At 41.5% G+C, this 12,496-nt stretch overlaps 1 protein-coding gene across 1 annotated transcript; it reads right to left on the minus strand.

The window, feature by feature from the left end:
• Positions 1 to 730: 730 nt before the first annotated feature.
• On the minus strand, positions 731 to 11,782 carry NAAA (N-acylethanolamine acid amidase). The gene is made up of 11 exons (XM_068403046.1): positions 11,578 to 11,782; positions 11,031 to 11,195; positions 9,079 to 9,205; positions 8,640 to 8,730; positions 6,184 to 6,260; positions 4,745 to 4,917; positions 3,817 to 3,879; positions 3,403 to 3,469; positions 2,828 to 2,856; positions 1,802 to 1,883; positions 731 to 1,028 (listed from the first exon to the last, which is right to left on the minus strand). Exons 1-10 carry the CDS (start codon positions 11,763 to 11,765, stop codon positions 1,808 to 1,810), a joined length of 1,056 nt encoding a protein of 351 aa, XP_068259147.1. The 5' UTR covers positions 11,766 to 11,782; the 3' UTR covers positions 731 to 1,028; positions 1,802 to 1,807.
• Between the last annotated feature and the right edge of the window lie 714 nt (positions 11,783 to 12,496).

The following is a 12,496-nucleotide window of genomic DNA, read 5'->3' on the forward strand; positions in this document are numbered from 1 at the left end:
TCACAAGCAAAAAACCTGTATTATAACACCTCCTAAACCAGCTGTGATTTCTGATGAATAAAGCACCATAGTCTACAGCTATGCATGCAGTGGCCAAACCCTGGAACAGGCTTCCCAAAGGGGTGATCAATGCCCCAAGCCTGGCTGCGTTGAAGAGGCATTTACACAATGCCCTTAACAACATGCTGTAACTTCTGGTCAGCCCTGAAGTGGTCAGGCAGTTGGACTATGTGAGCATTCCAGGTCTTTTCCAACTGAAATATTCTATTCTGTACTTTCAGTCACCTTTCATAAGTCTACACAAACCAGCTGAAGAGCCTGTGCACCAGAGAACCACAGCCTGAAGGAGAGGGAGACTGCCTGCAGTGGCATTTCACACTAGGGAAAGTCACATTCCTTTGCACTGACAAAGTCATTTTTGTGTTGAGGAAGGTTGCACAGAGCATGTCAGGACAGGAGGGCCAAAGGGATGCAGTTCAACAAAGGCTTAAACAGTACCAGGTCGTGTGGTGACCCTGTTCTGCAATTATAACAGGGTTCTGTTGGTCAGCCCACTCCCCCCAGTCCAGTTCTCTCTGGGCATAGCATCTGACGCTGTTAGGCTTATGATCACAGGCCCCTCACACATCAGGGAAAAGCATGATGACATTAAGCAAAATACCACAGCTCTTCTAAATCAAGCTATCAGCTGCATATTTTAATTATATTCAGACCCACAGGCCACACAAAATACGTGAATTTTTTTTATTAGTCAGCACATAAGTACATTCAAGTTGCACAACTCTTTACAAAAACAGTAAAAGCCATTTTTAGCCATCAACATCTGCTAGAACATCACTGTAATTACAATAAAATCAAACTTCCATTACAGTTAATTAACAGTACCATCTGCAACACTTGAAATAATTAACAAGTCATTTCCTGAATGATTCACATAATTAATAAGCCAAAAAAACTGTACTGCTTGTGAGAGTGATTTTAAAAGCATATGCCAGTCTTGGAAAGCTCCAGCTTTTCACTCATTTTGTCTGTTGAAATAAAAAGATAGATAAATAGATAAATAACAGAGCAGTGGTTCATATAGAGCTAAGAAAGAAACAAACTCTTCAGAATCTCTAAAAGAAAAGGAATTACTCTTGCTAAAATCAAATGCCCAATGTAACTGCTACAAATATACTAATAAGAGATTAAAAACCTATTGGAATAGAAATAAATGTAATTTAATAGCTTTAATGTGTTCAGAGAAAGATATCATGTGAGGCACCTTGTGAGTTCAAGCACTTGGACTTTTTCTGCAAGTTCACAAGATAAAGCCCTCAGAAAGATGCTATTGTTCAGTCACCTGTGAACTGCTGTCACAAATTAAGCTTGATCTTTCTTAGTGCCAAGTGTACCAGCCCCTGCTGGGATTCAGTTCGCTCTGGCAGGGCTTTCTGTCATAGTCAACCACCTGGAGACATGTGACATGTATCACAGTAGTGGGACTGGCAAAAATAATAGCTAAAACATTCACAGAGGGCACCTCTACCTTTAGGTCACAGTAACACCCATCCCTTCCTCTCTGATTAACACTTGTCCTAAGATAACTTCCAAGGGTTTTGCAAAGAAAGTCAATACTTAACTCTATCTCTAAAACAAAGAGGGAAGGTATTTACCCAAGGTTGTTAAGCAAGCCAAGGGCAGAATCAGGAATTCAGACTAGGTCACTTGAGTGCAACTGCAATGCTTTGTCCCTCAGTGACTCTTCAGCTGGAATTTTTATTTAAGTACAAATAGCTAGGAATAGCAGCATGCTACTTACACCTCTTTACTTCACAGTTCTGATCCATGTCTGGTACTTCTCTGGAAGTGCAGCGCTCATTACCGTGGTATACACTGTGTTACTGGCAAGGAAAGAGGAAAAGAGTGAGTGACATTGCCAAGGCAAGAAGATTAATTTATAAAACTAGCAAAGCAGCAGAACATATTTTAGTGGAAACAAACATTCTGCTTAGGTACAGAAGGGTTAGGAAAAAGCAGGAAAGAGACTGATAAAAATGAAGGCTGCTGGCACAAATTTTTAGTATTTTTTTCCACCACTTAGTACAGCTAAGGAACTGCACTTGGACATCCATTTGATCACTGTATGAAAAAATTAGTATTGCTTATCTTAGCAGTCACACAGGTACAATCTTATCCTTTCCAAATTTCTTCACATATATATAAGACAGAGGAGAGGACATCCTGGTATTAAACTTTGAAGATGCCATTGCCAAGCTCTAATGCAAATGACTGATCTGGAGAATATACTGAGCTCCATATAAAACAAAACAAGATAACCTGCAAAGGTGCAATTTGCAGAACAATGCATAGCAACAATGGTATACTGAAATAAATCTCAAAAAAAATTCCAGTAAATGGTACCTAAAGGCTATGTCCCCATTTACTCTTTTTTTCCTTTTTACACATCAAGCAGAGCTACAAACTCCAGAGAAAGCCATTTGTGGTGTTAACACAAATGCAAAGGTTCCATAAGTGAAAGGCACAAATGCCTTGGCAGAAAGTCTAGCTGCTCCTCTTAGCAGTCATTTGTTTCCCTACTAAAAAGGAAATTCCCATTACCAGACTGAGTCTAACAAAGTGTGGTTTCTTGGCTAGAGAGGCAGACCAAAGAGGAAGGGTGCTGTGGAAGTGAAAACAGAGTGCCACGTGCACAAGCAGAAATCTAAGCTGAGAAACCACAAGATTTTCAGACAGACACATAGAAAGATCCTAAGGGAGTCTGTGATTTTCAAGTGGCCTGAGGCATGGCAGGAGGCACTGATTAACATCTCCATCTAATACTTACTTGTTTAAGACTGGCTTCACTGACAACACCTGTACAGAAAGTTTGAAGAGTTGTCATTTTGGTGAATGAAGAGGGAATTAAAAGGTCATTTAGAAAGACCATATATATATAGATAGATAAGGTTATGAAAAGGAATAATGCAAAGTCAAGGATTTCTCTTGCTTTTTTTTTTTTTTTTATAAACATCAGACCAATTTACAAAAATATTTTTCAAAAGCCCTCTGAAATACACAACATTTAAGTTCTCAAAACTAACTGGTAAATGTCACTCATGTCTACCACTTTATCTGCCTGCTGTGATCTTTATAATTGTGCTTGAAACAAGAAACTGCACAAAGATGACGGGGATGGGATTCACCTCTTGGATTGGCAGATTATTACAAAATGCTGGTGGCAAGGGAGTTAGAAACATCTTAAACTCAGTCTTAAACTCTCCAGACATGGTTGCACAGTACACCTTTCTCACCACACCTTCCTTGCACAGCTTTTAAATCCCTGACAAAAATGCAACTGCACTTTTGCTTTGAAAAAGAATTTTTAAGTCAAAGTCACAATGCATAATTTCAAAGGAATACCTTAAAGAGCGTATCAAAATTGATGTTGTGCTGTCCGGTAGCATTGAGAGCTTTGATGGCTGGAGTTCTGCAGGAAAACAATGCAGTGTCATTGAACACCCTGAATCTAAACCCTTTAACTTTTATGAATCTAAATCCTTTAATCTGTACAAAACTTTGCTTTACACAGAAATTTTTGGAACGTGCCTTATCCTTGTGATTTCTCATCTTTGATGCCATTCAATGCCACAGGGACTTTCCTCTGGCCTATGTGAGCATCGCTCCTTACCTTATCTGTTCCTTTTTGAGTGGCATTACAGAAACTGAACAAGCTGCCTGCTCAAGGAGCTAACACCTGCTCAGAGAAAACACCCAAGGCTCTAAAGATTTTTCAAAGTAAGTGTTATCTCACCACAGATCTCCAACTAAATTTACCTCCGATCATCAAAAGGAGGAGGGGTAGTCCAATGGTCATAGTTTGTCTCCACACGAAACCACCTATCAACACAAAACACAAACATAAAAGCAAACAAAAGGCAAATCAGTAGATAATTAATAAAGGCCAAGAATCAGTATCTTTATCACCAAAAGCAAAAACACACCTCCCTCAAAAGCCTCTCTCCTGTGTCTCTTGCAAGCCCAAGGGATCTTATGTTGATATATATGGCAGCCTTTACCATAAACTACTGACCACAAATGAAAAAGGAACCACCTCTGAACTCCTGCCAGCATCCGTGACAAAACTACTACTGAAAACAGTAACAGCAAGATCAGACTTGTAAAGAGATGGCCAGAGAAAAGCTGATGGGTATGCATATGATGCAGCCTGCAGGATTCAGTCTGCAGTACACGGAGCCAAAAGGCCATCCGGCTGTCACCAAGCCAGTGTTCACTGGCTGACTGTAGTCATTAAGTGCCATTTGTCACCACAGGGCAACTATTTAGGCTCTCCCCTTCATATATGAAGCTGCTGATTTCACAAAATTGATAGGAACAGTTATTTTTGAGCCTTCAACCCTTCTGCCACATTGGGTCAAAACTAATTTGGAAGTGCTGAATTTACTGGTGCGATACTTGGCAGACAGACAAGAAAAGCCCTCAAGTGTGGCTAAAAAATATAAACACATCTAGATGCTTTTTCCACCCTAGACTCTAGACTGCCCCAACCTGACAAGGTGGTGCGATTCCACCTCAAAAGGAAAGGACTGGGGTTCCTTTCAGAAGCTTTCAAGCTTTCCCTGTTCAGCCATAAGCATTAGTAAGAGATGAGCCTGGGTCTCTCAAGGAAGTTCTGAGTGATAGGCAGGGTTAGTGACAGAAGGGAACATGAAAAAAACAAAACAACCCATTTTTTTCTACTTACGCTCCACCTAAAGGATCAAGAGGCCAGAGATCTGCTGGCCCTCTTCTGTTCCTTGTTATAACCATGCCTTCTTTGGGCGATACACCTCCTACAATATAGTAAACTTCAGCAATGATGGGAATGCCCGCTAGTCTGAGAACAGCTGACTGAAAGTCCTCTGCTCTGCTCAGGGTCTAATGCAAAAAGGAGATCACAGTGAAATACAGATCACAGAGCACTGTCAAGCATAAAACCCAGCACTGGAACATCTTAAAAAGCAGCAAAGGTCCAGCTTTTTTGTAAATGGCAATTGACTGTGAAGTGCTACTTGAAAATATTTCTCTAAAATAGTTTTCTAAACTGACTAGCATATGAACATGAAATACATATGACTAGTAAATGAACTCATTAATCCCAGCTTTGAAAATATTCAAAGAAAACAGTAAATATACATACACATATACACACACATAGATGTACACATAAGTATATGGTGAAAAGTGAAAAAAGCTGAGAAATCTGCCATTCAAAAGACAGAGGCAAGTCCATACTCTGCAAATTCAACCCTCAGCAAAGTCTTTCACTATGAACAACAGAATAGATGTGTGTGCAAAGGGGGAAAATCCCACTCCACGTCTTTGTCTTGCCAGGGGTTTAAGAGGACTTAGGTAACAACGGTAACAGGGCCACAAGCTACTGAAGTACATCTTCAAAAATTAATGCTGTGCAGGAAACTAAAAACAAATTCGGAGAATGTGCATCAAACAATTGTTCAGAAAGACAAGGAAGGCCCTAGAGAACAATTACTTATTTCTGATGGCAACACTGCAGCTGGTAGTTTTGAGTCACAGCCTCAAGCCACACCTCAAACTCAAAAAATATGAACAATAAAGTCTCCAGTAGACCTTCCAGTTCTGCAGGGAGTTTACCTACAAAGCATGTATTTCATGTTTACTCTAATTCATAAATCTGAGAAGCAGCAGACCTGTTTTATCTCAGTAGTACCCTAACACAATACTGATAAAATGTGCTATACAAAATACCAGTCTAACTCCTGCCACTCACCAGTGAGCTCTGCATTTTTAATATGGTAACATATCAAACGTAGTCTGAAATAACCACTGGGTCAGATACTGACCATCTAAGAGTGCAGCTGCCTCAGTGTGTTGAATTACAAATCACAGCTACCTAAAATACTCCCTAGGAAGGAAGTCTTTGCATAGCTTCTCAAAGACTTCTGGCATTAATTAGAGATTGCCCCCCTGAAGCACTGGAATTGCCTCTGTCATACACATTGCTGATGATTTAGAAATAATACCTATCCCCTCTCATGAAATGCATTTACTTATCAAATTATTGAATCTTCTGTGAACTAGAAGTTGGAACATCAAGTTTACCAGGAGTTTTTAAGTACAAGTGACATGACTGCAAAATAAGAGAAAATAACTCTGTACGCTTACATCTCGAACAAGCCAGCTGACGGGGTAATTCCGATTCAGAAAAGCAGCTATTGCATTTTCCCACCATCTACCACCCGCTGGGGAAAAAAAAAAAAGAGAAAAGTTACTATACACACATGTTACGTACACTCTGAAATCTATCCTCCGGGCTCCCTTTCTTCTCCATGTCCCATCTCTAGCTCTGCAACCTTTCCCTCTACTGCATTACGAAAGAGTAGTGCACTAAGTTCTTTAATTCTCTACCTGTAGCACTATCAAAACCATCAAATTTAGGCAGCTTATACTGAACTGACAAAGCATACACCACCTGAAAGCAACCAGAACCTCTGTGCCATCTTGAACTTACCAACACTGATTAGAACACTGAATGCTGATAGTGCTCCTTTTCTTCTGCATTACTTTATTGATACCTGTACATAAAATAGGCAGGATGTGCTGCTTAACCAGGATAGCCCTCATTTCACAAAGTTTGTCTTTCAGATGCTCAGTTTTCTATATCATTGGATTTGGATATTGAAGTACCACAGAGGGCTAAATCCTCAGTGCAACAGGGCAACTAGGTATCAGCATAAAATATCAACATTTCAGGAGAGGGGCTAACAAAGCATAACATCCAGGTGAAACATAAATAGGCAACATAATCCCAACTGAAGTTGAACCAGGGCAGCTGGATAAACAGCGCTGCTTTCCAGAAAGCATCTCAGACCTGTGTCAGGAATGATCATTATCTTGGCTTTTTAGTGTCTTCTGAAAGGGACACTATTCCTGTGACCAGTGCCATAAGAAGGTGCCATAAAATAGCAGGTGGTCTGAGGTACAGTGGACAATAAAGCAGACAGTGTTCAGCATTGTACAGAGAACACAGTATCTCTCAGAACTTGCCCATGCTAGCAATTTCAATCAAAAGCTATCACATACCTTGCTAGCTGCTCAGTTTTTAAACTGTTTTTATTTGTAGCTGAATGATAAGTAATGAAGAGTTAAAGGTGAACTGTAACAGGGACTAGCACTTTGTAACACATTTCTAAAAGGATCACAGGTCTATTCATGTGATGTAAAAGGCTACATCTGTCAGCTCAAATATTAGCATTAATCACCTCGTTATTCATCTTACTGAAATATTACACAGAAATAATGAAATAACTAAAAAAGAGGTAGTGGTGGTGTTTCTGTGTTACTGCAGAAAATGAGAACTAAGGAAGGAGAAAGGAAGGTCAAGTTTATAATTACTCATATGCCAAACCCAGAAAAAGCCAGCAGAAACAATATGCTTGTCACCTGATAGACCTTGACCCTAATTTAGTCATCCCCTTTTCCAGCTATGATTCATATGCTCCTTTCCCTAAATTTTTAGTTCAGTTGTACAGTGACAGATGAAGCAGCAAGCAGTCAGCAACAACTGTACAGGAGCACAGCATGTGTTGAGTGAACTACTATTGTCTGTAGTTAAAATATGAGTGTAAACTATGCAAACAATCTAGCAAATGCAACAAGGCAGCATTAACAAAGGAAACAAGAATCAAAAGGTACATGTGCTCCATAGCAGAATCCCTACTCATAGAGATAATGAATAGCTGTATAATCCAAATAGTGCTTGCATAACATCTAAACAAATATTCAAAAACAAAAGATTGTCTAATTAAAAGAAAATATTAAAGAAAAGAAAAATTGCTTACCACAATCACAAGTAAAAAATAAACATTTATTTCAGATGTTGGTTCTAACTTGGACTACATTGTTTCCAGTTCTAACAGCAAATGAAGAACAGCAAAAAGCACCTGCTGCTTAAAAAGAAAAGCAAAAAGAGAGGGCAAGGGATGGAAGAGGCAAAGCCAAGTTCTGGACGTACCTATCAATGTGTGTGTGTCAAGTTTTAGTTCTCAGTAGTGACATCTCACCTTTCCTCTAGTACTACATCTCTCCTCACCTGCCTTTCCATGATCTCAGTGCATTCTCTCAAGCCCTGCTGCCTTTCCCCCAGATCTGTCTTACACTCCTCTTCCCATCCTCTCTTTCAAGCTGCCTTATGGGGACAGAGAAACATGGAATACAGAGGAAGGGACAGGGAACTGGGAAAGCTGCCATTTACTTGCTGTACACAACTGCATCTTTTTCTCTCAACCCCTACTCTGCCATCTCCAAATGCATCTCTTGAACAGACCACATTAATTTGTCTCTTAAGGCTTTCCCCAGGGTTCTCGGTCTCCTTTGACTCTTTTCAAGCTCAAATGACACTGTGCTGACAAACAAATACCTTTCTCCCATGCAGCAGCCAAAAAACGGCAGCATGTGCACTTTCACCTCGAGGACCAGAGAAGTCTCTCAATTTCAGCTCCTTCCTGGCAACCTTATGTGTATTTTTCCCTCTGGGAGAATGTGAGAGCAGGGCAAGAACAGGCAACAATCAACTGAAATAGCATACATAAGGTCAAGTGGGGAAGACAGATTTATTTTACCTCGTTCATCACCAGAGATTGTGAACTTGTGTGGACTTTGTCCAGTCCATAAACCTACGTAACCAAAAAACGTGGTGCCTTGATATGCTACCTGAAACCAAAAAACACGCAGTATTTTAGCATTCTGGAACAGAACACTGCTTTTGCAATATCTTGACATTTTCTCTGTTCAACAATCTCCTTCCAAATAAGGATCTTGAGATATGAGATTATCCTGTTCTATTTCTTCCAGTTTATCACCACAAACTGGATGCCCAGAAAGCAAAGCAAACCACTGCATTCATCCCATACTCCTAGAGACCATGACTGTGGTGCTGATATGCCAGTGAACTTGGCATAGAACCACATTCCTATGCTAAATCCCACTGCCTACGCAGCTGTACAACCATTCCTCTTTCCTTCACAGAACACCCCCAGCCATGTCAACCACAAATCATACCTGCCCACTTTTTATAAACTGCACATCAATTGTGATCTTGCTTAATATATCGACATAATCGTAATCCAGGTTCCGACCGTGGTAAACGTTTCCTTTGTCATCCTGAGCGATAATACTAGTACAGAACCTTCAAAAACAAAAAGGAGAAAGAATGATTAAAGAAAAAGCTATGACAGCGCTTTCAGTGTTATAGTTGTACTAGGTCAACATTCAGGAGGAGTAACTGAGCTTCTTCTGCAAAGTAATTGTAAATATTCTTACGTTTTACTAATGTAAGCATACAAATACAAGTCTGCGTTATATCATTAACACTTATGCTTCCCAGCCTGAGAGAATAGTCACATCCTGTACTTCTTGATAAAATTTCTTACTAGTTTTAATTTCAAATTGGGGAAAAAAAAAAAAAAGGAGAGAATGGTTTGGCTGAAACTTTGCATAACTACACAACACTACAATGTCCTATGTGACTTATGCACGACATCCATAAGGTAAAGTCCTTTTCCACAACACACAACACTGTACAATATTGAACTTATCAGGTCCCACCTGGCTCAGAAAGTCAAAAGCCACACTACTGTCCACATCAGGACAGATATTACAGACCAGGTAGGAAGCAGCATTTCCACTTGGGAACAACCTCATTGTTTCATTTTACTTCTTTTCTAAATCAAGATGAAAAGTTGACATCTAGAAATGTCCACAGAGTATCACTCTGAAACTTTCTGGATTTTGACAATTCTAGATTATTTCATTTCAATTTGGACCCAATTTATATTTTTTAATCACAACTAGATAAAAAGTTCAAAGTCCTTTCAAACTGAAAACATCACTTGTTACTAAAGTGTCAGACATTTCAATAATAGTCTAACCTCTTCTCTGCAACAGGAAGTATGCCCAAATTCCTCTTTTAATTAGTTTCAGGTTTTTTAAACAGGCTTTTTTTATGAAGTATACTGAATTAGCAGGGAATTCAAAATTTGTTTTGTCTGGACTTGTAAGTTTATCATTCCAGTGATGCACAGCACTGTCTTTCAGAACTGTAAAGGTAAAAAATTTTGGAGACAAGTAGTTTGTTGGCAGTTGATGTTTAGTTTTCTTAGAGCTGAGAAAGTTAAAATGTCATGGGCCTTACCAGGGTTAAGAATAAGTGTCCTCTGTGAAATATTAAGCAAGCAGCATTTAAATGACTTATCTTAATCCTTAGAAGGGATCACTTTAACTGGATATCACATGTTAATAAAAATAATCATCAAAATGCATACAAGTGGCTGTATGCATCTGTTTATTAAAACCTATAAGAAGAAATATTTTTAGGATCCTCACAGGCAACACAAGTGTTTATTATTCTCCTGCATGTGCTTCTAGGGAAAAAAAAGAGTAATGAAACTGAGTATTTTTTCCACTGAGGTTTTGTTTGCTGTCATAAAGATACTACAGCCACTTTCCATTGTGCAAATCAAAAAATTACATTATACAGTCATTATGCACATTCATCTAGAAAATAGTTTGGAAGCAACTTCATCTCAGATGAATGGTTAAAATAATTCGATTGCAACTAATTCTTCTAGTTTCCTTTTGGTGAAATACAACAATTTAAATGGCAAAAGAACACATAACACTTGTCCTAGAAGATGAATGTACCCAAATACTTTGAACGAATAACCCTGCCTTATTAGAAAAAATTATTTTCATACTGTTATACATTTATATAGATACACATACACAAAAACATTACAGCTACACCACAGCTTTATTAACAAATAAGAACACTGCTCTGTTTCTCATTCAATTCAGGATACAAACTGCCTAATAGGAATGAAACTTTCCAGACGAACATATAAAACAGCACGAGAACACAGAGTGTGAGTCTTCTGCCACATCTTCACCTGCCTTGAACTGAAATGAATCTCTACATCCACTTCTACCGGATTCTGTAAGTACCAGACACTTACGCTGTAGATTCATAGGCGAAGTTAAGCAGGAGTCCATCTCCCAGACTTACTCCCAATGCTTTGCACAGCCCCAGAATTTCCCCCGCGAAGGGTTGCGGCATGAAGAACTCCAGTTCTGCTGCTATGGGCTGAATAACCTTGTGGACCCATTTTGGTACCCTTTCACTGCAAAAAACACTCAAGGCATTAGCTGAGAAAGAGACAAAAAGGTTTGCAACTCACACCTGGCAGTCAGATACTCAGGGAGTCTGCCACTTCTCTGACCAGCCTGTCCCCTTGATGCCCACCATCCCACTGATGCCCACCATCCCTGAGCAGCCTCTCCCGCGCTGTACCAGCCATCCCTGCATCCCATCCCTCGCCAAATCTCAGCAGCTTCTGCACGTCCCCAACCCAAGCAAAACCTTCAGCACAGCCTTCCTGCTTGCAAGAATTTTTATTCCTACAGGGATCTGCCCAGTCCGTCCTCCGGCAGGTCCCCAAGTATACGCACAACGCAGCGGCACCGGGTTAACACCCAAAACCCCCCAGACCCCCTCCCACTCACTCGATGATCCGCGCGACCGCGGCGCGCAGGAACGCGGGGTCGAAGTGCCGCAGCACCGGCAGCCACCGCTCCTCGGCGGGGCTGTCCAAGCTCACGGTACACCGCAGCGGCGGGGCCGCCGCCGCCGCCCCGCACAGCAGCGCCAGCAGCCCCCAGAGCCGGCACCCCCGCGCCGCTGCCCGCCCCATGGCTGCGGACGCGGTGCCCGGGGCGGCCCAAGGGGAAGTGCCGGGACATGGCGGCGGGTGCGGGCGGGCTCCGCCCTCCTCGCGCGCCCGCCCCGGGGCCTGCCGTCACCCCGGAGAACGGGACCGGGCCTCGCTCCGCACATCGCCTCAGAGAACGGGAGGGGGCCCCGCTGCGGGCGTACGGCCGCCCCCCCCCTCCCGCGGGCACCACCGCCGAGCCTGCCCACAGCACTGCCAACAGCAGCTGCCCCTTCAGTCGTCACTAGAGGTAGGACACGACCGTCAGAGTAAGCAAAAAGACAAGAAACATGGGTTAACACACATTTCATTTCCCCCGTTTTGGCAAATAGTTCAAAAAAGTCAGGCCAATACTCTCATTTTTTAAAGTACAGTAGTGGAGACAGCCACACACTTGATATCAACCAGGCATAGCTATAAACAAGGGGGAGAAGGGAAGAGAGGAGACTAGGCCCTAGTCCTAAACTCCAAGACCATAAAATTGCTTCTCCCTTTCACCCTCAGAAATCCTTAGTTTTTGGACACATGCACATAACTGGACAAGGTAGAAATGGTGAGAGGGGCTTTTATACAAGTGCATATTGTACTCCCCATCTCCTCCCCTTACTGGGGTCTCTTCAGCCCCTGCTCCACACTCCATCCCCATACCACTACAGCTCCTCTGCATCCATTCACTGCCCCAGCTCCATCTCCTCCACCCAGCCAGCTCAGTG

This window comes from Nyctibius grandis, chromosome 6 (assembly GCF_013368605.1).
Source record: "Nyctibius grandis isolate bNycGra1 chromosome 6, bNycGra1.pri, whole genome shotgun sequence".
Classification (NCBI taxonomy): Eukaryota; Metazoa; Chordata; class Aves; order Nyctibiiformes; family Nyctibiidae; genus Nyctibius; species Nyctibius grandis.